The sequence below is a fragment of the Oreochromis niloticus genome, linkage group LG14 (assembly GCF_001858045.2).
Source record: "Oreochromis niloticus isolate F11D_XX linkage group LG14, O_niloticus_UMD_NMBU, whole genome shotgun sequence".
Taxonomy (NCBI): Eukaryota; Metazoa; Chordata; class Actinopteri; order Cichliformes; family Cichlidae; genus Oreochromis; species Oreochromis niloticus.
In genome coordinates, this window is record NC_031979.2 from 32,275,963 (window position 1) to 32,301,868 (window position 25,906).

General features: G+C 38.3%; 1 protein-coding gene across 4 annotated transcripts in view; it reads right to left on the reverse strand.

Annotated features, from left to right (window-relative positions):
* The window catches only part of arhgap42b (Rho GTPase activating protein 42b), a 71,629-nt gene that overhangs the window by 11,303 nt on the left and 34,420 nt on the right, over positions 1-25,906 (reverse strand). For 2 of the 4 annotated variants that reach the window (XM_005455072.4, XM_013274389.3), the window contains exons 4-15: positions 18,150-18,221; positions 8,314-8,415; positions 7,978-8,088; positions 6,519-6,623; positions 5,755-5,884; positions 5,299-5,399; positions 3,523-3,632; positions 2,973-3,029; positions 1,281-1,359; positions 901-940; positions 534-596; positions 271-345 (exon numbers count right to left, since the gene is read on the reverse strand). In XM_005455072.4, coding sequence (XP_005455129.1) covers positions 271-345; positions 534-596; positions 901-940; positions 1,281-1,359; positions 2,973-3,029; positions 3,523-3,632; positions 5,299-5,399; positions 5,755-5,884; positions 6,519-6,623; positions 7,978-8,088; positions 8,314-8,415; positions 18,150-18,221 — 1,045 coding nt within the window. The remainder of the gene's footprint in view (positions 1-270; positions 346-533; positions 597-900; positions 941-1,280; positions 1,360-2,972; positions 3,030-3,522; positions 3,633-5,298; positions 5,400-5,754; positions 5,885-6,518; positions 6,624-7,977; positions 8,089-8,313; positions 8,416-18,149; positions 18,222-25,906) is intronic. The other 2 variants (XM_013274390.3, XM_003450161.4) reach the window with 1 other exon arrangement.

The following is a 25,906-nucleotide window of genomic DNA, read 5'->3' on the forward strand; positions in this document are numbered from 1 at the left end:
CAAATGTCTCATATATATCCAGACGAGACTACCTCGGGTAATTCAATAACATAATGACAACATAATATAAGGCCTAATTGCTGTTACACTGTCCTACCACAAGGAGGACCTCTTTCCCCACTCTGCTGGAAAAGATCACGTTATTGACCCAAGACAATAGAAAACTATTCATACACTACCATGGAGATTCAGACACTTGTGAATTACAGAATTAGGGGTTTGACTTGGTACATTAGTTCACTGATAATACTTTTGATTTTAGTTACTTACAAAAGACTGTGGTCATCAGCTTCTGCACTTTAGAATTGACGCCTCCAATTCTGTACAGTCCCATTGTGTTTATGCCTGTGTGGCAGTGAAAAAAGCAAAAGGATGAATTGGAACAAGGAACTAAGACTTTACGTTTATTTAGGACTCGTGCCAGTGCAACGTGTTGTCAAGCCCACTAACGAGCACATTGTTAATCATTGATTACAACCAGGTTGCATTCAAATCATTTGACACATGAAAGCTGAGGAATTGAAGCACCTCACCTCTCATCTCGACCAGGTCAATGCATTTTCTTACGAAGTTGAAGCCTGCCTCATTAAGATATGCTGTAACACAAAACAAGAGCAGAAATGAAAGGACAATTACTGCCTGGGATAACCGCCCGTCATCTGGGATAATAAGCTCTCCCTTATGCCGCTGCTCAAATTAATAGCACAGCCCTGTACTGTGAGGCTGTGCTATGCCTGCTGAGTGGGCATATGTAAAATTATAGTATTAATGAAAAGGTACAGTCATAGGTAACGAGTATTTCTTTCATATGTGTATGTTGTTCATCTTATGTTTTAAGAATCTGAAATGCATACATTTTAATCCTGAAGGAGTTTGGAAAGATATAAAAACAATACTCACTCTCTTCCTTTTTGCTTAATATGGCCGGCAGGTTGTAAATCTAGAGAGAGTTTACAGAAATCATTATAGCATAAAGGATAGGTTTGCTTGAAAACTGAACAAAATCGCTGAAAGAAAAGGATAATGTCAAAACGTCATTCCCACTGAACCTAATTTGAGTAGACTGTCCGATTATTAGCACAAGTAAATGGTGAGGTCATGGTTTCCTAAAAACGAAACAAAAAAAACCCTACAGAAAGCCACCAGAAGAGGGTGCCAGTGACAAATAATTCAATTTTGGCATTGTCTTCTTGTCAAACAAAGGACTTTAAAAAAAAACCTGACCAACTGCAGCCAGCACCGAATGAATATTTCAAAGAAGAACAGGCAGAGTTCCTTACCGGCTCCCTGCCATCCATGGCCTCGAGCCACAGTCTTCTGTTGGACTCTGACAGTGCCTGCAGTGTCATAACGCCATGCCTGGAAAGATTTAAGAGAAAAGCTGGTCTCAGTCTGATCTCTTTTCCTTGGGGCCCCTGGACAGACCATGTTTATATTGGCTGAGACCACTATAAAAGGACTAGTGTAACTAAAATAGCTCATGTGCAAAGGCTTGACTTCAATCTATGCCCTCAGTTCACTTTGTGCTTCACATTCCCCTTCCAATTAAAAGCTACAAGTTCTTAATATTAGAGTGATTCATTTTTGCACCCAACATGCATATAGCTTTATCTGCTTTCACCTTACTGTGTGCAGCATAGTGAGAATCTGGGGCATTATGCCTTGATTTGTGGCACTGCTTCAGTTGGCTGTAACACAATTATAGAACATTATCTGATGATGGCGGCAAATAAAAAACTTCACCCCACCCAGTAGCGGCAGTTAGTACTAGCATGGAGCTGTGTCAGCTTGCATGTGTTAAAGGTCATTTCAACCAAAATACAAAAAAACGTTACACCTTTAACGACACCCCTATTTTGACATGCAGACAGTTTAGCATTTATTTCACCAGCTCTTAAGTTGTCCAATATTAAAGACTCCAAACCCGTACAGGTGAATGCAGAAGGAAATATTTATATTTGTGTTGCGCTCAAATCATTTAACAACATCTCTTTCCCAAAACAGCATCTCTGCTACCCTCATCCAACCTCATATCATTTTTTTAATAGATGTATTTTCCCTTAAGTCCTTATGAAAGACACGTTGCTGGTAAATTTTTAATGAAACTCTTCTTTCATTGCTACGAGCAGCTCAAATGAAATTCTTTTTATTGGGCTGGCAGAGGATGTTTCAGAGATGGCTATCTCAGAATCCGGGCAAATAAAAGTATCCGCATAGCTGGATACCTCTTTACTAATTCGGGTGAATCAACCCGTTAAAAATGAGGTTCCGAGATGGCTGGCCTGATTAAACTTGGGCAACAGCATGTTTATTATAATGGGAATTAATGGATGAGCTTGAAGCTGACTGGAGCTTGGCCCACATTGTCCTTGTGGTTGGAACACGCACCTTGGGGCAGCGCAGTTAATGATAAATGAGTTGTCCTGCAAATAAATTGCAGTTATTGTCCATGCTCAGCAACACTCACCGAGTGTGAGCAATGCTGAGCCTGCTGCTGCAGTGCAACATTAACACACAGTGATGTGCTAACTCTATTCTGGGGTACAAATCACTATAAAGAACTGATATCAAGCATTCATAACGGATGGCTTGGTCAATTGAGCCAGTGTTAATCAGCTGACAGCTACTTAAAGGTTTCTGATCTTTGCCCAATCTGTAATCCTATTTCCCAGTGAAAAATTAAAAACAAATCAACTATGAATGTTCCCACATGGCCAAAAGCTTTGAAAAGAAAGGGAAAAAAATAGGAATTAATTCTAAGTTCAATATTGTGTGTTACTTGAGTAATTGCAGACAAGAAGAAATAATTCAAGAATGTGTCTTGACCAAGTGACCAAGTCAGATTTTGTGAAGTGCTAAGAAAGCAGCAGGATTTCATTAGGTTTGGATTTAATATTGAGTGAACAACATGATTAGGACACATGCAGCACATGCAACTGCACTGAAAGGGCAGCACTGGTCAGTTCACATACCGGACTTTACAGAAAAACTGAAGCGGCCTGAAAAGAGTTCCACGACAGATGTCATTTCTACATTGACATGAACACAGAGAAAAGATGGGATGGGTTCAAAAATAGAAAAAAAAATACTGATAATGTAGACATACAGCAAACGGAGTGGGGGGAGAGGACTCGAGAAACATGCAGGACACAAACAGAGCTGATGACATCTAACACTGTTAAACCGAGTCTTTGAAGATGTTAATCAAACCTGAACAGCTCTCGCATGTTCAAACGTTGTGTACTCCAGGGGGAATCTGGGTTAATTTCCAGTATTGGTGAGTTCAACATAACACAAAATGTCACGTGCAGTTCATCGTTCTTATATTAAGTTAGTTTTAACAAGAAAAAAGTGTGTGCAACTGCTCTATCTTACTAATATGAGTATTCAGTAGGCGATGTGCAATGACTTTCTTTTTTCTTTTTGGCTCTAGGTGGTGATTAAAGCAATACATAATACATTCTGCATGTGTTTTCAGGCTATGAAAGCTATTAGACATTTTCAGGGATACATATCACAGACCTCTCCGCCACTTCAATATCAAAGCAGAAACGCTTGTCGATGGAGTCCGTTTTTCTCCGAATGCAGGACTTGAGCTTGAACACCTCTGGCTGATTTACGACAAGACCATTCTAAAAATAAACACACTCATCATTAATTAGTTAAAAATACTATGAAAAATGAATATGGAATAAAAATGAATATATTTACAATTGCAAATGCACAGCTCTACAAGTCTGAAATGACTAATATGTATGCTGTGTGTTTGTTGTGAGAGACACAGAAGGTACTTTGAAACCAGAATAAGATTTATGTAGCCGAGTGTCCAGTGCTTTTGTGAAAATATGATTGGAAATACAGAAAAAAGAGAAAAACTAATGAAAAAAAACTGAATCATCGACAACAACAAAAACAGAAACATCTCCCATTGTGGTTTGGATTTGCAAAATTCTTTTTTTTTTGTTTTTCTAGTTTTTTCTTTTTGGTGGTTCAGACTTTTTAAACTCAAGCTCGATGCAATCTTCATATGCCTAAAAATTGATTTGGGCTGTCAGCCCGAACAAAGCCCGAGCTACTTGGTTGCACGCATTCATATCATCCACTTATCAAGAAGCAGAGCTTTTATTTCATTTATCTTGATTTTAAACATGTGAAAATATAGTTTTAAAATTACATTATATCATTGACCTTGTTTTTCATTTCCCATTAGAGGCCCTCGGTGTCAGCTGAAAGTACCAATTCAATTACCTCCTGAACGGATATTTTTTTTTCTTTCTGAGAATTAGCCATATCTCATGTACAGCACATCCTCCCCTGTGCACGCCAGTAAGACTGACTGTAGCCAACTGCAACAAACCAGATATGTGGATAAAAATACGCCTGCACCTGCATTGGCTTTGGGCTTTATATTCTCCCTCTCCATCTGTGTGTGGGTTTCTGTGTTTTATTCGATTTTATTCAAAAATAAAAATAAACCATGATCATTAGTAAATCGGAATGTAGCCATATCTGTAACATGTGCAGAAAAACGCACGGAAACTCACAGTTATGGAGATATTTTGTTGTCATAATTTCTCCCTTGAAGTTCATTGGAGTTCTTTAAAAGAATATTTTCATAATTTTTTAATCTGGGTGGCATTGAAGTGCACATACTTTTTGTTATCTTCACTGGAACCTGTATTTCTACAAATACTTTTTTGTGAAAAATAACAAAAGGTTAAACTGCGATAGCTAAACACTTCAAAACCATGCTGACAATTTCAATTGGTTTGTACCTGACGCAGCAGCGCTAAGCAGTATTCCCTGTGGAAGTTACTCCATATCATCATCCAATTACTATTTACAAAAAAAAATATTGGTTGGAAGCTTTTTTTCATCTAATACATAAAATGTGAACTAATTATCAGTTATCATTTGATCTACATGAAGTGTCATTAAGTCATAGCGATAAATTCCTACAAAGGAAGTAAACACATTCATTAGATCACTTAGAAAGCAAGATACTATAACTGTTTAGTTTAACGGACTATTTTCATTCCTTGAATTCCCCCGCGGTGTTGTTTGTTAATTTTGTTATTTAAAAATAAAACATGTTTGTTTGCCTTGACGTAACGAGTCTTTTGTCTTCTATGCCTAATTTGCAGTTTTGTCAATCTGACTTTTTCCGTTTACTCCTCCCGGGACTAACCATGCCTTTAAGCCTCTTTTTTTCCACACAGATTACACTCTGCTCGTTCTTTTCTTAGCTTTTTATCGTGCACACGTTAAACTAAACGAAATAAAATGAATGTAAAGTACCTGTTTCCCAGCCGACTTGTTTTCTGTGTTGCTCATGGTGAATGTTTTGCTGCTTTTCTCATAAGTGCAGTAGTGACGTGTCCAAGTGCATCCCAGAGGACCTAGGACAGAACAAATGCAGAAGAAAACACTAGTTGAGGCAAAATAATTTTTCACTGAATCACAGGCTTCTGGAAAGACTTCTGAAAATCAATTTGCAAATTTAGTGTGATAAATCAAAAGTTGTTTATTGCTGCTGATAATAATCTACCATTTGTGGTAACTCCCCCATTTGAGAGCACATCAAAGTGAATCCGTAAACAGGATGAATTATGAGTTCTGTGTGAGTGGATCTCTTCGGCAGAGGCCTGGGAGAACTCGAGACATGTTTATGGTGATGGATGTAAAACCATTCACTTGAAAGTGAAGGGGAGTGAGATGGCCTGGATGGCTGGGAGCACAGCTAGGAAGACTCACGTTTCTCCTGGACATACAAGAAGCCTTCCATCGTCCACTGGCCGGGTGGTTTATAGTCCTGATCTGCCGACCTTATCCTCTTCATCAGCTTCTCCACTTCCTGCTTGGTGCTCACAAAGTTGTTTCGTGTCTGTGTGGGAAATTTAGGGTTATGTTATCATTGTGTTATCTCTGATCTCTCAAAATAAAAACACATCTATTTTTTCTCAAAGAACAAATAAATAAAAACTATCATTAGACTTTTTAAATAATACTTTTTAGGTCATTTAAAATTAGAACACGATCTTGAAGATGTCAGCCTCTTATTTGGAGTCATAAAGGTCAATATGGGGCCATTTAATATCTCAGAGAGTGGTGAAGCAGCCTCCACTCATCCAGTTACCATTAGAGATCTCTGCATCCGAGAGAGGGTTACCGAGTGGAAACTGTAAGGGCAACAGAACTGACATATTGGGTCAGAGAGATATTTGAACCCTCAGGACTTAAGTAGAGAGGACATAGTGATGGAACAAGGCGGCACTGCAGCAACTAGACTTTTACTCCCAATTCCAAGTCTTTTTTGACACACCATAAAATGGCCTACAGTTACTGCCTGCAATGCAACACTGAAAATATCGATCCTCGGCGCAGCAAAGAATTTCATTTAATCACACAGCTATCCATTTGTGAAAACTCTGCTTGTTATATCAGGGTATGATAAGCTGCAGAATCTGATTACGTGGCTGGTTGCCTTTGTGTACAACCCCCGAGGTGTTGAGACTTACGTTTTGTAGGTTGAACTGGAGCTGCTGTTTATACGGCTCAAATTCGTGAGCCAGCTCATATCCTTCATGGTAGAATGTAAACAAACCCTGAAGAAAGGCCAGGAGCTGGAATGGAACAATATTTATTGGTGAATTATCGAGTTAATAAACATTACAAGAACTTGATTGCTAATTTACATGGGCAAGTATTTTTTTAAAGGCATCTTGTTAAATAGAACATCCATTCTACACACCGAAAACATTTATAATAGAATATCCTACCTATAATATATAAGTAATCCGGCTGTTTTTCTATTGTTATTATTATTTGATAACGATGCACTTAATATGATAATGTCATCTCAATGATATGTGCATTTTTTCTATTCTACAAATCATTTTGTCAGAACGCTTTTTACATTGTTGATGTTCACTTTTAAATCTCATGTTGAAGGAATTTGATTCTCATTATTTTTAAATTGGTAATTTATTGAACATCTTTGTACTGACAAGCAGAAAACTGAAAAAAGGATATTAGTGGAAAAAAAATCTAATTTTAAAAAAGTTTTCGGCTTTTATGGCAGACAGATATTGATCTTGTTTTCTGTGGAACACACAAACATCCATGGCCATTGTGGATACATATAAATATATAAATAAATACATACATACATAAATAAAGCATAGCTATAAAGATCTGCTGTTACAGAGAAACAAACTGATGCCATCTCTTGCGTGAACAAGTGTAGTCCACAAACATGGAGTTGCTTTCAGTAAAACCTTCAGACACAACCACTGATTTGATTTCTGGGCTGAGGCTTGGTATATCAAATGTTCAAGGATGAGCCATCTTTTCTTTGCCCAGATTCATCACACACAAGGTTGAGCCTTGTCATATTTTGAGCACTACCTGGGGCCCGGAGATTTACATTTTTGGGCCAGGGTTGTGGGTAAGTTGCCAGTGGATGTAAACAAATGGGAGTAGGACGTCTGAAACAGCCACTTTGCACCCATCTCACATTCCCAGACATTTAATAGGAAGCAAGTTTAATGTTTCCTGGTAACATCTGCACTAAAGATGTTAAAATTGACTCTACATATCTATAAAGCAGGGGCTTTCATAAAGCCTTTGATTTGCACTAGCACTCTGTCTTCTTTTGTTTGACAGCCAATACTTCATCTAATTTTACCCACAAGCTTCCCCAAATGGATCAACTATATTACAAAGAATTTGTGATGAAGATGACAAATGTGTGGGATATACAAGTGCGGTTATGTTCCTGTGAGTGTTGTATAAATGCACCTGCCTTCACTCCAGGATGATAGACATTAAAAAAAAAGAAATGTAGTAGTAGTTACAGAGATCTGGTGGTATTTTGACTACAAATAAAATATATCAAAGAATGAAAACGTACTACTTCATCTTTAAAATGCAGAACTAATTTAGCAGAGAAATATATAAAACTGGCACTTCACTTACTGGCTCGACAAACTCAAATTTCTTCTTTTCTTGCACTTCTTGTATCTTGAAGACATACTCAAGGGACGCATCATAAAAGAGTTGTCTCTCCTTATCAATCTGCGTGTCAGCCTGAGAACAAGCAAACAAACCAGGGTTAGTGCCACAACAACGACAAGGGTCAACCTAGGAGTTAATGTTTGTATCACCACGTGGAAATAGTCTGTTGTTAGAGAGAGGGGTACGGAGCACAGCAGAGCACACAAACAGCTTATTTTCCAAAGACACTCAGCTGACCATAAAACGGCATTATTCAAAGACATGTTGCAGGATGAGAAAATTTGTTTTTCTTTTTACCTCCTGCAGATATGCTTCCTTCTTTTTCGATGACAAGCTGAGGTGTCTCTCAAGTGTAGAGTAGTATTTCTCTGTTTCCTTATCGAACTTTTTCTTCCCCTCCTAAAAAGGTTCACAAGACACATGAAAGGCTTAAACATTACCAGAAATGTGTCACTTATTCCCCGATCTGGGGGTGTGGGAATGGATTGCCACTAGGTGGAGGTCTAACTACAGTTTCTCATGCCATTTGCCACATGTAATTTAAAATTTCTGTCAATAGATTATTGCAGGTCTTGAAAGTGGCTTATAACAAGCGCACAGAGGAGCAGACAATGTCGGCATATCGATAGGTCATGTGAGAATTATGCACTGTTATTCTGTTATTCACAGGCAGGTACATAACTTCACAGTGAAACCAACAGCACTGTAAATCACACATAGCATAATGCATTTGGCACTGTCACATAGCTGGCCAGTTGATGTTTGCATCTCTTTTCTTGTTCCGCTTTGCTTTCCACCGACAGACACAAGTCAGTCTCAACAGTTACAAGTCCCAGAATTCAGTCAGCATGTTTCAGAAGACTGTGAAGAAGGCGCAGGAAATGGGCTTTTGATGTGAGATGCCGATCTATAAAGTATACGAACAAAGAAAGTAAACATTTTGCCCCACAGAAGATCCATTTTATAGTACTTAATCAAAATGCCCAAGCAGTGAAAACCTGTCTCAGTGAGGACATTCAAATGCCTCATCTGCAAGTCTGACCTCTAAACCAAGCTTTGCCTACTTAAAGCTCATCTCGCAATGCAAACATTCATAAAGAGGAGCGGAGAGGCAGAATAAGCGGGGGCTGGGGAAAGTGTGAGGAAACGGCCACTGTAACCAGATCCTTCTTGTTTATTTTCATTCCCATGGCCCTGAAATTTAGCAAGTCTAATCTGCTAGCTACTGATATGACCTAGAACAGCGTTCAGCCCCAGCAAACCTCAGAAATAAAACTGTGGAGGAATTCACAGTAAGACATGGTAACATTTCGACATACAACAAGAATCAAATCAAATCAATAGATAATTTAATATAGTAGCATCTCATTTTCATCTTTCTTATCACGTCAAACCCAGAAATAATCTCTTCTGCAATGAGGGAGGGGAAACAAAATCTGTTGTATATAAGCACTCTTTCCTGAAACAAAGAAAAAAATACACAGGTGGATGAGAAAATAAATATATGATTAAAAATGATGTCAGCTGACAGGAAATAAATTTCCCTTAAGGTTTTTTTTTATTAGAGAACAAAAGGTAGCTGACTGTCTTCTCTGCCGCTGTGATGTGACATTATTCTGTGAGCACGTATACAACAGAAGCCCTGGGGAAAAAACAAACACAAACATGCACACAAACGCACGGACGCACATGCACACACACACTGGAGATCACATTAAATTAAGAGCTTTAGGTTTAGCTGAGCCCCACAGTCACAGCAGGAATTTCCTAGCGCTGCTGACCAGTGTGAGCACATAAGAAAAGTCCTCACAAAAAACCCCCCAAAAAACAAACCTCTCTCTGTATGTCTGGCCTAACTCTTTGACACTTACAAAGTGCAGGCAGTGACTCAGAGCTACAGTGAATATGTGAGGCAGAGCCAGCCTGATTAAGTCACCAAAGTGCACTGCTTTGTTTTGATCCAAGCAGGACGTGTATAAACTGGTGCTACCATAATGATACCCTAGCAGAACACCAGGTGTTTGTTGGTTTGTCCATGTGTTGATCATACCCCCCAGCCCCTGGATATGTCTGTGCAATCAGAGTGGAATATGAGCATTTAAATTGCAAAGAGTCTTCAAGAGAAGGTAGTTGCAGTGCAAGCAAAAGGCTTTGAAGCCCAACATGTGGGCATAAGACATTGGGGTGGATATATATATATATATATAAATGTATACCCTCAAGCACATGCAAGGTGGGAGTTTCTAACACAAACTAATGCCAGCATCGGAGAGTAATCATCTATCTGGGAATGAATAAAGTCAAAGCACTTCCCGACACTCTGTGGTGCACAAAACACACATGAACCTATCACTTGGGAGATTTCCTCATCTGATTGCTTTGTTCGCTCTCATGAATAAATCAGATGCAGGAAGAGAATATTCTGATGCAGATTGCTCTGTAGTGGAATTTCTAACTAGCAAAGTCTAATGTTGCTGTTAAGAGCGCTTTGATGGCAGCTGTAGTATGGGTAACTTTGCTAATTGCTAATGTAACATTGCAGGGAGGAAAACGATGAGGAAAAACTGCAGGCGTTTTTTTTTTCTGGTCATCAGGACTTCTCAGTTTGCTAAAGAAAGGATGCTGAGAACAGATATAAAGACTGCAGGAGGAATATTTGGACACTAGCTGCACATCGCTAGTTTTGACACTGGCCCTAACGAGCCTCGGGGCCATCATTTCTACGCCTCTCATCGCCATGGTAACAGATGCAAGCGGCAAGGGAGGTCGTTTCTGTGCACGTGTATGCAGAGGAAAGAACCCCAGCTGTCACACACTGTTACTCTACACTTCCTCATTTCTGTCCATCCTGGAAGAATACAAACATCAATGTCTAGCGAGGAATCGCATGCAGGATATCTCTTCGCTTGTTCATTTTAAACGGATTCTCTGAGCAGTGACATGAAAGGGAAAACTTTAAAACAAATCTCTATGAGCTCGTTAGAGACGGCTAATTGGACCAGGGGTCCAGAATGGCGATTAAATAGCAATAGCTGGTTATTTTGATGTGTGATTTCACCACACAGGAGCTGGATGTCCACAAAAGAGACAGAGAGATCACATGGCTGTAGTCTGAGTTCAGTTACTTTTTTGCAGAGCAGAAAAATAAATAAATGAATGAATAAATAATTGTCTCCATCTTTACCTGATATCCCACCTGCTGAGAAGACAAGAAGTTGGCCAATTAGCATGAAATAATTACAACATCTGCTTCTACAGTTTATAAAAAAACATAGAAAAGATCCTTTGTGTGTGAGGCAAAACGCAAAGCTTTAGTCTAAACAATATTCATCAGTCCCTTTGTTTTCTGGCATATAAAGTTAGGCCTTTAAAGTGATAAAAATAAGAGTCCGCAATATAGTATGCATGCCTTTCCGTTTCACAGTGGGATTTTCTTGGTATATCACAGACTAACTTTTAAAGGCTGAGTAAAGATGCAGCAAGAAAAAAGCTGGTATCTTTATATCTGCAAAAGCCTTTTTCTTATTATACTCTGGAAAAAAAAATCTTTTGACAAGCTTTCCCTGAATATGCAGTAGGTCTGTATTGCAAGGATCCCTTAGGCATCTCTCCCATCAAGGTCAAGTGAAGCCTTCCTCTTACCACCTAATCTAGAGATAAGAAATAGGGAAAAACAACTTGAATCATCTGGACATTTGCATTGGAATACCCCTATTCAATGCAATGTTTGAAAGAAATGTTGGGAATCATGTATTATTGTAGGGTACTGTTGGAAGCCTTTTTATTTCCCCTTGAATGCTGCCACATGTGTAAGGAAAATGCATTTGTGGGTTGAGCAGCAGAGTTGAGTAAGTGGGTTACAGGAAGAAAAACGTCTCTTTTCGGCAAAATCTTCTCTGCCGATGCCAAACTGTTTTTTTCTGCCATAGATTCTTGTTTGGTGTTGTTTGATTGAAATCTGAAGAAACTAGACAAATTAGCATTTTAAGAAGTTACTAATGTTACAAACACTTTGTTCTGTGTTTACGAACAGCTGTGTTTACTGTCACACTGTGTACAATGATATAATGCAGAATAACATGATAAACAAGCACTGCAGGCCTGGCCTTGCTAGTTTATATAATGTTACCTCCTACAAATATTTCAGACTAAAGAACATAGTTGATTTCACAACGCCAACTGTCTCAGATGGTCTGATGTATTTCAGGATAACAGTGCAAAATATTACCAAACTCTTACTGCCTTTCTTATCAATGGGCTGGGACAAGCAGCTGCACTCGGCGCCATCTTTCATGTTAAATTTTTCTTTTTGCTTGTAGGCATCCTTCTTTTTTGGGATGATGTCACTGTTTGCGCATAATCTGATTTAATATACTTCTTTTGCGAAAGGCAATATCTTATATATTTACAGCGAACGGCTGCTGCCTTAAAACAGGTAAAGACCGACCTCTCAAGGTCTACTGCCTTGTGAAATTCTGATGATCAGGAGAAAAAGTAATTACTTTCAGAAAGATTGTTTTAATAGTGTTTCTGCTTTATTGGGTAGGGCACAGTGGGAAGTGATGGAACAGATACGGGAATAACAAAAAGAAATGTGTTAAATCTGCATCACATTATTCATGCATTTTGTTGTTTTTTGCACCACAAAGTTTGAGTCTCTGCATCATCTGCGGTGCTGTCATCTCAAGTTCTTAGGAGAAATGTTTTCAAAGCTCGTTTTGTTCTTCTTACCTTATCGCCTTGTGCATTTTTTGATAAATCACTACTACACTAATAACTGACAGGCTGCTAACCTTTTTATGCAATGCATAGTATCTAGGACAGCACTTCCTTCATTGATTATACAATGGATTTTTAACCTAATACAGCTGGGATGAGTCTGTCGTTCTCGTATAGTGAACAAACACAACCACAGTCTATAAGCACAATGCAGTTAAAAGGTCAAAGCATAATTAATTAAGCTGTCAACAGCTAATATACTGGCTATAACTTTAACAATCAGTTGCAGTCACTATGTGCATCATTTGATGTTTTCTTGCTTTTGATGTACCCTATCATAATATACATTTTCAATAACTATTAAAAAGTATACTCATCAGTAAGTTCGGGTGTTTGTTTATACAGTTTGGTTGGAATCTGGAGTTTAGCTGCTACTTTGTGTCAAACCAGAAGGTCCTTTTTAAAATCTTCTGTTGACAATGGGAAGCTCAGATGTGCTGAAGTTTTCTGCCAGTAAACAGGACTTTCTGCCATTAAAATTCTTTTGCAGTCCAGTCCTAGTATGACAAGAGTGAGGCTGTGATGACCCCTAGTTTTTATTCTCAACATTCCTTTACTCGGCATGTGTTTTAGATACCTAGGTGGGCAGGCTCGCCTGGCTGCCCTATATTTACCCTCTCACTTTCTTTTTAGCTCCTTCATGTTGTTTTTGTGCAACTCAGACAAACTGTATCCACTCTCAAATACATCCAATACAAGAGATTCTACTGCCTTTCACATTCAATCATTTTTATATTTTTGTCATCTATTTAAATCACGTTATATTGTTTAATAGGTTTTATTAAATTTGCTAGTTCAACCGCTACAAAATGGTGCTTCCTTACCAGGCAAGCTGTAACAAAAGTGCAGGCTTATCTGGTATTCAGATCTGGGAACTCTTGCACAGCCAGGGGACTATGTGGAAACCTGAAGTCTGCATATCTTATATATATTTTTTTTATTTGAAAAAAAAAAAACTATATCAGACATAAATTAATATTCAAAGTGAATATCAACAAAGGAGTCTGGAGGGGATCTTCAACATCCTGAGAATTTTGGAAAATGATAAAATATATTTTATCATACTTTGGTTCAAGGGCACCTGGTGGCTCAGAAAAATTAAAGATAGAAGGAAAACCAACTCATGGCACCAATTTATTTTATATTATATTGCTACTCTAGTCTATAGTCTACTCTTTATTCTGGTCAGTGTAAACTTAAGCAGTAAACAATGGCTTACAAGAATACTTAAAAACAATTACTGTGGGCTGTGGAGGGAAATGATATGATGATGATATTTGAAGCCTGTCAACTTCCAATATAGTCTGCTTTGGTCAAATGGATTAACTGGCCCTTTAAATAAATCAGATAGAGAGATAACACTAGATGTTTGAGAGGAAACATCTCTTCTGTGAAGTTTAACAAGACAATAATAATAACCTAACAAGTTCATTATCAGATTGCCTGCTCCCATGTTTTCGTAAGTACTAATATTCTGAGAGGTCCCACTCTTTATGGTTAACATCTGTGCAATAATATAACCGCATAACCACAACTGCTGTTACTGACTTTGAATTCAAGGGGGAAACTGAAACAAATATTTTTAACTTTAATAAATGGAACAGACTTTTAACATAAAAATATTCAGACTTGTCTGATCAGACAGCTGCTGTGTAACAAATTATTTCACAGTAAAACTGTGAATCTGTTTGTGTGTTTGACAGCTCCTGACTCCCGACCAGCTTGTCTGTGCTTCAACTAATTGATTGTTGTGAATAATTAATGAAGTAGTGACACATAAACCTGTATAACTCTATGTTACCCATGTTTTTTTCCCAAAATGAAGTATTTCAAAAGTTCTGCTGGTGGGAGAGGTATGCTCACTTCACATTTTCAAGGCTGTGATGAGAGCTAAAAGAGCAGGGTAGAAGTAAAGGCAGTTTGTCTTCTTTGGCTCTTGTAAGGCCAGACAGTGTCTAGTCTGTAATATAAAAACATGTTAAATCCAGCTCCGTGCTGTACTGCATGGAACATTCCATTGTCAATTCTGGGATCCGGTGCCAGGTGAGCAAGCCAGATTAAATCAGGCAGACAGGACCAAAACTATGAGCTGACAGGAGAATTCACCATCTTTTCCCACTGCCATAACCCATGCTTTTACAGAAAGCTAATTGTTGGCTTGTTGTTAGCAATGGCTAACGGAAGGAGCTAGCTATTTCTCGATTTTAAATAGCTCAAATATCCCTAATATAATTAGGGGTAAGTTGAACTTTTTTGAAACTCTCTAAATGAAATGTAATTTATTTTTAGTGTAAAAAACACTTTATAATTGGCTACTCTATGGCGTTACACTAAGTCATCCTACACTGCATTACACTAGAAGAGATTTGAAGACTGATCTGATGAGTTTAAGCTCTCAGTAGAACTTCTGTGTAAATCTTGGCCACACTATGTTTAGACTTGTCTATGGTATGCTCATTAGCTAACTACTTATGATTGACAGGTCATTAGCCAATGAGCAAGCAGTTTTACAGTCAGTCCATTCCTCTTTGTTACATCCTGTTCTTTGAAACGGAGATGCCAACGGTGAAAACGCTTATCTTCAGGCTCAAAAACAGGACTTTAGAAATCAGCAGTTGACATCGTTGTAGCTATATTCATCTTTTATACTGTCTGTGGGCCAGCTCTGTTTTCCAGTATTTTAATACAATTTAAAGTCTATTGGATACAAGTAAAAGTTCTCAGTCAAGTGCACGAAAAGAGGCACTTACCCACATCTAGTGACTGATTGAAAAATTCCAAGGTTAATGAAGGTATAAAAATATACTGTTCCTATCTGTGTGATTGCAAAAGTTTTGCCTACAGCTGGCAGGTGTATCCCCAGGCCACTTTAATTGATACCTTGACTCAGCAGCATCTTGAGTAGAAAATTTTAGGATTATGCAGCATAGATGGAAATGTCATATCTAATCTAGTTAAGAATCATCTGATGTCTAACCACGCTTTGTACAGTAGGACCTTGCAAATTATTGGTGGCCATCTGTATCCCATTTGGGTCTATTTGCACTAATTCCTCACACTCAGCAAGTGTGGGACCCCCACAGTGCCCCTAATGTTGAAGACGATCTTTGAAGGAAATATAATAGTGTCAAAATTTCAGACAGGAAGAATGCCACCCACAGTCAGACACCCCCTGGTATTTCCTCGACAAAGTGTCCCTGGGGTCTATTTAAATTTCGAGGTCTGACAACCACTAAATACACACATATTGCCCCCCCAAATCTGCACAAAGCTTTCTAGTACTAATTTAACAGCAGCTCTATGTGACACTTTAAGCCCAGTTTTGAAAAAAATCATAAAATATTAATGAATATTAATTAAACACAAATGAATATTACAGATGCTTTAGAAGGTGAACACTAAACATGGTGAACAAAGCAAACTGTTCCTCGTATTTACTCTTCATTAAGTAAACTGTGGTCACTGTAGCAGTATAAATAAATAGAAACTAGGATCATTCTCAATTCCTATTTCAGTTCTGAAAGTATTGTTTTTGTTACCTGGGAAAACAGCAGAAACATATACCTGAGAGTAAAAAGAAGAAGTGTAACAACAATTTCAGTTCTACATCACAGTCTGGCAGCCAGTGCATATGGTACTCCGGTGAAAATATGTGATTGTTTGAGTTCTGGAAGCATGTGTATTTACAGTAGACTGCACTGAAGTTTGAGGGGGTTCATTCCAAACATTTGGATCAGCCTTGTGCTAAGCAGACCGTGCCTAATATGTCCTATAGTGCTGCAGTCAATCTGCTAGTGAGTTGCTGCTATGGAAGTGTTGTGCTTGTGCCTAAGAAGCTGATACAGTGGTACGTAACCTCTTTGGGATTACTCGCAGCACGCCCATATAAGGCAAGAGCTCCCAATTTGTCCACCTTATGTTCTCAGACATGAAATGCAGTAACTGGAAGGGTCAGACAGCCTGCAGATCTCTCCAGATTCTCGGAACAGTGGAAAGTTGCTCAGCCACTCGTGATGTCAGCCTTTTATCTCACTCTAGTTGGGCTAATGTTTAGCGGGGGATAGGCCGTAGGAGGAGAGAGCCATTAGGAGAAAGTGGTCAGAGGAAATAAGCAGCAGTGGGAGTGACAGGGGCTGTGGCTTTTAAGGAACCATTTTATAAACATAGTCAGTCAATGCAATTGCACTGAACACTGTGATGGGGAAGTGAGAGAAAGAAATGGAAGCAAAATGTGCTTTTTCATTATGGTAGATACATGTGATGCCTAAGACATGAAGTGACATCGGTTATTTGGTCTGGACAGAAGAAGGAGATGATTTATGTTCACACCTCAGCGCTGTGAAGAGAGATTGTTCCATTATTTTGGACGTACAGTAAGGTGACTGCTTTTACAGACCAGTGGCTGTCAAGTCATGTGAAATAAATCAAAATGTGAGTCTAACTTTGAGGCTAGGTTGACCATCACAGGGGTCAGGGTTGTGTAAAGATGTGCAAATGATTCATAGTTCAGTATAAAGTTAGGAATGAACTCGCAAACTGTGTGAGAGAGCTGTGCAAAGGCTTGCATTCTACAAGCTTGTTCATGTGTGATCTCACCAAGGGAATAACCACAAACAAGCTGCTGTACTTTCATTTTATGCCTTTGCGTTGGCCAGGAATGAAAGCATGGCTTGTGGCAACAAACCCACACTGTTCTTTGCAGTCAGCTTCAGCCTCAACAACATGTCCACTGTGGAACCAGGATGCCTTCAAGCAACACCCCTACTGATATCAAAAGCCTATATGCAATAGGTTAGTGAGGACTGCATTATACGTATCAGGTTTAAAGTAATCTGATTATAAAATGGGTGAAGGTGAAATATATTAGATGCTTAAAGTTCACAGCTATTATTTTATCGTGCAGTGCCCTTTTCACAGCACAAAAAAGTTTATTTTTACATAAAAATGAAGTGAAATATGGCATGGAATAAAGTATTGTATTATTAATATGGTTTTCAAAATGGGGAATCTGTCAAATGTAGTTTGTGTTAACTGACATAGTTGGATACAGAAATAATAAATATGTCCAATATGTCTTGTTTTAATGAATATAAACTAACCACTACAGAAAACTAAAAAGAGTTAAAACCTTTTAAGATCACAATTGCAGAGCAACATATTTGTTTATACCCCCTACTAGCCTCATTAATTAGGGGCAGGGCACTTCTCTTGGTAGTGTCACATTTTACTTTTAATTAATGATTTACATACTGTAGTGAAAACGAAGGGGGTTAGGAGAGGAGGTGAGCGTGTCAGAATACATGAAATATCCTACGCTGTTCAGCTGCTAATTGCACATGTAGGTGGTCTCTTACCTTCGCAGCGCCGATTTGCTCCTTACGAAATTTTTCCAAAGGAGTAATCAACACATCATCTGCATTCTGAATCTGAAATGAAAATCAAAAGAAAGCAGGGATACAGACAGACGTCAGTTTGATGGAAAGATATAGTGAAGTCTTCAGACTATTTCAAACAGAATTATTAGAAAGAAAAATATCAGAAAAATTTAATCTGGCAGCCATTCACTTTTTTAACAATAGGCTTGGTCTACAAATGTGCCACACAGGAAATTATAGAATCATTCAGCTCAAGTCAAACACAGTTGAAAATACACGTAGAAGATAGAGCAATCACATTTAATAATATTTCTTAAGCCAGTGACAATGAACAATGTGTGACTGCACAGAACCAAAATGAGTGCAGCAGATCTATGAGATAAAGCACTCAACAATAGTCTTGCAAGGCAGACAAAAATGGAGCCTTTTTATATGAGCTTTGATGCACCAGTATTGTCAAATCTTGGTGAGTTACAACACGGCGCAGCAGCACAGCTCTACAAGTTCAACCTGCAATGCATTTAAATTTTTGAAGTATGTCTCTACATACTGGTGACCTCTCCTGTGACCGGAAAAAAGGTCTCTGGAGGAGTCACTCCGCTTTTATTCCAGACAGAAACTGAAAAGCTGAGATACACTGTGTCAATTACAGTCTATGTTGAACTGCAGGTGAGCAGTTCAAAAAGGTGCCATTAAGGTACTTCTGAATTTTCTGTGTATGAGCTTTCACCCACCGAGACCAGATGACATCAGACTGGTGGAGCCGCGCTACAGGAAGCACTGCCATAAATGACATGCCTCTAAGGTTGATTTAAGGTGTTATTCTGTCCAGTGATAAACTAAGGGCTGGGCTCTATGATACATCTATGATAACAGCACTAATTTAGTGGTGTCAGCTCAGATTGACTATCAGCTTCCCAGCTACAGTCCTCTGAACACAGACTTTCTCGAGATGGAGTTTTTGTTTTGAACCATTAATCATAGCACATTTTCACTGTCTAAAAATAACCCTGTCAGCTCCATCACCCAACCAGAATGAGTGACTTGAAAAGGAAGATGCAATCTCTCTAGCCTGCAGTGTTTTCATTTTCCCTTTATGATGTGGGATGTTATAATCTTGTAGAGTAAATATGTAACTTTTACTTGTTGTAATAATGCACTATAATTACACTATAGTCACAAATTTTGCAGCTCTTAAATGGGCATCAAATCTTGGCTTCAAATGAAACCCATGTTAAGCTTCAGAGCTGTTTTTTTTACAGTTTGCCCCTCCAGTAAATGTAAAGAAACGAGAGGAGAAATCTGTGTTTTAATTTGAAAATAATTGAATGAAATTATCGTGTTACTGTGTTGCAAGTAATTAGCAGGAATCTCTATTTGTATAAGTTTATGGATGTAGCTTTCTAACCTAGCTTGCCAGCATTAGCTGATAACTTAGCACTCCTGTTAAAATACAGCCCCCTTTGGCTTAAACAACAAAGATGGGGATAGAAACAACACTGAAAAACAGAACAAAAACAGAACAGACTTCAAAACAGAAAATCAGAAACCAATAACATATAAACAAATGAGGAGTAGCTCAAGACTTTTGCACAGTACCGTAACTTCAAAACCACAACATCTCGAAACTTCTACTGTTTAATACTATAATCAATTACTCATACAACATAGAGCATTCCAGCAAAACGTTGTCATTACTCAAACATAAATGAATAACAGCTTGTCCCTCTCTCATATATTAAACATGAAGGGAACAGATGAGGATGAGTAGGTAAGCCAAATTATTTTGTCGAGACAACTGGAAATAGGAAGGAAAGACAAACCATGAACTGGTAAGGGAGTTGGGGGATGTACTGTAATAAGTCTGATTGTGGTGGCTCAAGCTAGCATCTGCCCGGATTTAAGGTCTCTGCTGCAAAGGTTTTCATGCCAGATACCACAGAGCACCTTGAGAATCTATTGTCCAGTAATTTTGAGCTTGTGTGTTTTTTTAACTACTCTTTTTGACTCAAATAACATTTGGGGGGGATTTGAAATAATTGCAGGTTATATTAAAACAAAATTGAACATTTGAACCCATTATTTAGTCTTTAACCTTCATCTAAAATCAGGTGCTCGATGGAAATTTGAAGTAGAAAGTACTTCACATATAAAATATCATCGCGCAACCTGCAAAATGATTCATCACCAGATGGGGTTTAAAAGCATAATGGAGCTCTGTAAGATAAATCAAGTCACTTTGGTTACGAGTAATACTCCACTAGAAGCACAGAGGGCATTTGATGGTCATCAGATCTGTTATATAAAAATATAGCCTCTTAGCTGTTAGAGTCCTCCAGTCGTATTGAAGTCTTTGTGTTATCTACCGTCTCAACAGCAAGAATGACACTTTTTTCATGTTCAGCTAAATAGACAGGACAATTAAATACACAGCACTCCAGGCTTTTGAGATTATGATCTAATATTTGAAAGCGACTGAAAGCAAGATAAAAATATCAAGTTTGTTCTTCTCTGGATTTCTGAGACGATGACTGTTGAGTTTAATTGTCCTTGAAGGCGACTGCTACCTGAAATCTGACTATGTGCAGGATTTAGATATAATAGGAGCGTGATTACTTCTTGTGTCAGTTAATGCATATTACATTCAAAGCAATGGAAAATACATTTAAAATGTTCAAGATTTCCGATCACTTTTGATTATTATCTTCCAATAAGCTGATCCAGACAGTTAAACTTGAAAGAGGCCATCTTATTTAAGACTCAATGGATTACTTTCAAACTGGCATTGTGCCGAATGCCCTCAGCAACAGCCTCTCTCAACAGGATTAAATCCATATGAGCGAGCACAGTGTGATGCTTGAAAGGATGCAATAGCGCTAAGCAATTTCATTATCAGATAGGGAGAGGAATGTCAATGTGCTGTATTTCCCATGCTCCTGCTTTTACCAGTCTAAATATCAAGCAGATCAAAAGTGTTACTCTGAGGTTAATTTGCAGAGGCCGACCAGAATGCCACCAAGGCCAGCTCAAATTGAATACTGTGAAGTGTACCAATTCAAATTTTCCCCTTTCAAACACATCTTTAGAACCGGTTTAAATGTGAATATCGACTTGAAATGCTTTGGAAACATCATGTATCATTCATCTTTCCCTTAATAAAAATATTCTGCTGGATATCAGACTTTTTTTTATGTTTCCTTTTTAATCTATGTTTACTGCAGAGAAAGCCTGTAAATAATCATTACTTAGGTCAGCTTTTATTAGAAGAGCACCTCTCATGTTCACCTCTATGACTTACAACTGCTGCTAAAACACATTTTGGGTAAAACCATTTCATATTCTATGCAAATATTTATACTATTTATTATGTTTCAGAGGGTCTAGAATGGCTTAAAGTGCATATCTTGTGGTCGTGGTTCCTTGGTTGTGTTGGTGCATTTCACTTGCAGTTTATAATCACTCTAGCATTAAACTGTATATTGCACCGTCTCACTGGTTTCAGTATGTAAGTCTATAACAGGGTAGTAAATAATTTTTATAGGCTTTTTGCCCGTTCTGTTTTGACAGCGTCCTCACAATGAAATGCCAGCTTAATACACCTAAAGCCGTGCTTCTTCATTGCAAATCAACTGAATCTCTTGGTTTTTGAATACACACAAGCTCACCCACATACATACACACCGGGCTTGCCATTTTTCTCTGGCTGAAGAGGCGTCATAAAAGCCTGCTCGGCCACCGTGCTGCACTATCTTTCAAATGAAAAAGCATATTTCTGTTTGTTGTTGTTGTAGCAGTTTCACCCTCACGCACACTTTCCAAGAAAATGTGGCTCCAGGCGGGGAAACCAGTTCTGTAAAAAGCCAACTGGGCCCTGACAAGAAGGTGTTTTATCGGTGGGTGCTTGCAAGTGAAAATCTGTCAACTGTGACAATTTAGTAAAATCCTGTGACAGAAACAGGTCACAATTTTCCAGAATTTTTAACATCTAACAAGAAAAATACAAAAAACTTCCTAATTTGAATCTGTTTGATTAGTTTATTATATATTATAAGAAAGAACCATATCAATCAGCAGATTTTGGTCAGTATCTATTTGTTATACTATAATGTTATTTGCTAGAATAGCAGTCTTTCTTCCTTTGTAGCAGGAATAAGTCTCCTGGTGATAAATATTAAGTTATTGGCTTAACTAAGCATGCTTACAGTGGCTTTCGTTCTTGGAGGTGATTTAATTTTCCCATTTAGGTTCCCACCTTTGTTTAGCTGTCAGTTATAAATGGTCATCTAAAGCCTTTGGGGCTAAAATGCAGCTAATTTGAATGTATAATTGTGCAAATTTATTATGAAAACCAGCAGAGAAACAGTGCTGATGACTATCTGAGGAATGTTAACAAGCACTGCTGGCGCAGCCTTTAAATGCAATAACACGAGTGGGTGTGCCTTACATGAAAAAGACTGCGTGCTCGACGTCTGTACTTCTTTGTCCTGAATCGTATTACACCTAGTAACACCCGGCGGCATCAAATAAAAATATCAGCAACAATAACACCACACAAATAACCACAGTGATAGCAGCAGCAACCAAAAAGGAATTAGTCAAACTTATTAAAGATGTGGAAGCAAAGCCCCCAAAACCTAATTAATACAGTGCGTTAAATGCATAATAAACATTATCGCCCGTATCATCATGACAAAATAAAACTTTCTATTTCATGCTGACAATGGGATACAACCTTTATTAGAAGAGGGACTGCAATAGATATGCGTGTCTGTCATTCTCTCTGCAGATTGTTTTGCCGAGAAGGTGTGTGTGTGTGTGTCAGGCGGGTAACAATCTCATTGAGCTAAATCTTTATCTAGTGCAGCAGTGGCACCTTCAGCAAGCTGCAAAGCTATTCTTCCCTAACTTTTATGAGCTATGAAATAAAAGCAAACCTGCTGCAGACAAAGTAACACAACAGTGTGAGGCTAGATGTGATACGTTTGCCCTACACATCTGATTGGCAAGTAAGCTGTTAAGCAAGGATATAAAGAAACTGCTGAAATGGAGATAGCTGGTTTGTGGGTCCCATGAGGATTTTCTGCTGTTTGTTTTAAGCACAGTTAGAGACTGCTTGACCTTTCTTGCTACCAGAGTTTGAGGCTGCTGTGATTGCTGTCTGCACACATTTATCCCTATGTATCAAACAGTCTGCAGGTAAAGAGCTGCAATATTAAAAGAGCCACAAAATGGAAAAGGTTTTTGCATTAAGTTTGGATTCGTGATTTTTATAAAGTGGTGATAAACAGATATTCTTACCTAGTTTTCCATCTCAGCATCACAAAACTTGAGGACTGAGTAACATTTGGGCCTTACCAGTACCTTGAAATATGAGCAATACCTGGAACTTATAAAACAATGCGCTAAAATCTGTAACACTTTGGTAAATCTTACAAAGTTATTTATACATTATTGTAAATTAATTTAGAAATTGCTACTTAGTAATTAAAAAAGCAATACTATTTATTCGTCATAATAACCGTGTGTCAAAGCCTAACTAGCATGCTAAATCTTAAAAGATTATAAAGGTTAGTACACCTGGCAATGACTGAGTGAGCATCTCAGTATCACGGCAAAACACGTAATAGACACGTATGCATGTCACACTTTGCCATTTCACGCTTTGCCTCTCCAAAGTGTGAAATGTACACGCATCCAGAAGTTGCAGTAAGTTGCGGTGATCTGCAGAGGGAGATGTTTTATTTCGTGCCAACAGGAAAGTGTTTAAACAGACCTTATTAACACATTTTCATGTAAAAACATATTAGCTGCCTAGCTTAATCGTTTCTGGCGATTAAGGAGCCTGAAATGTACTTCCCACTTTTTTGCTCACTACCAACTTCTTGGCTTTAAATATCTTCTCTCTCCCTGCTGGTGCTGCATGTGTGTCCATTTCACGCTTTGGAGAGGCAAACTGACACGTTGGACTGGCGTGTCTATTACATACTTTACCAGTGAGATCACTTTTCTAATGAAAGAACATGCAGACATTTAGCTTTTAAACATATTCTGTATTAATTCTTGCATGCATGTTGCACTCTCAAAAATCCTTTCCATGGTGAAGCATTTAAGCAATTAAGGCTCAGTGTCTGCTTAAAAGACACCAGCAACAGAAAAATACATCATATCAGTAAACAGCTCTTCTGGTGGTTGCCTCGGTTTCCACACTTTCCGAGAAGCAGCTGTCTCCAGACACTGAGAAAATGCTCTCCATCAGATGAATCAGTGACCTTGTTTTACTCAAGTGTAACATACAGTAACAAGCAGAAAGCATAAAGATAACAAGAGCAATGAAGAGGAAAGAAATCACACTAGTGTGTTATGAACTGGTTTCAAAACAGTGACAATCTTCAACTCTTTCAGGTTATTTCCCTGGTTTCTGTCACTCAGTGCATGATCTGAAGTCACAGCTTCCATGCACCAGTACCAATCAACATGGCCTGCTTTGATGAGAAAATTGGTTTTGGGGGGGGGGGGGCTATGCTGTTAAAGCTTTATCATTATTTAGCACATTATTTGGAAGTAAAAGTGACTGTCACAAGAACAAAAATGAATTATGAAATAGGACAGATTCTTTACTTTGAACATATTTTCTTTTCCAAGAAAATCTCCTAAAAGTATCCCAAAGTCTTGATATAAACCTCAGTAGATTTAAGAAAAACATATAAAATTAAAATGACATTTATCTATTACAAGAAAGAATTTCAGTTAAACACTGCATGTCGAGGATTTCTTAAACCAATAACGTAGCCATAGCATGCCAGCATGTATTAACCAGAGTGGTATCTGGGTGATAAACAGAGAAATTTCTGCTCATACTAACTGAGGTTTACTTTAGCTTTGGGGCGTGTAGCACAACGGTTTGATGATGTTCACTCCAAATACTTTTCAGACTTTCATTAAACAAGCCACACGAATGTGCCTCAGAACAATGACTGTCTTTATTTCACTGTGTTGTTTCAGGGTCAACGGGACATTCCTCAGTTCACAGGCCAGCACACAAGCTACCCACATAGCAGAATTACTGTACTGTTAAATCCTGGGAAAACAGCAGCAGCATATTGCTCACCACAGACACACTTTTTGCATTTAATGTCAGGCAAAGACACAAAATATGTATAATTGCATGTCTGTGAATGACTTGTAAACCAAAGGAAATTCAATATGGGGAATAAATGCATCACATGCAGCTGAGGGACTATTAGGGAATGCTTTACATTAATAAAGGGGGAAATGAATTTGAGAAGTGTATTTCTCTCTCTCACACACACACACAAATATATATATATATGTATAGACATTGTAGACATTGCATTTTAATGCTCTTGATACTCCTTTAAATAACTGTGGAGGAGTAGTTGCAGTCTGGAAAATTTAAGAATAGACAGGACTCCAGCTCCAGTCTTGCAGTGGGAAGTTGGGCAATTATGCTACCCACAACATACCCGTCTCCTTCTGTGAATGTCTGTTGGCTGCTATTCGTCCATCTCCAGATTAGTGTCTTCGCAAAGGGCACAATGACAGAACCATAAACCTAGGAAGTTCTTGATAGTGGAAGAAACGCAGACTTCCAAAGGAAAACTACTTAAGCACATGGAAACTCCACACAGCAGTGACAGCAGACACTGAGCCACTGCGCTGCTTGAGTTACTGTGCTGTCTTGGTAGGTGTCCTGATGAAGCATCAGTATGTAACAA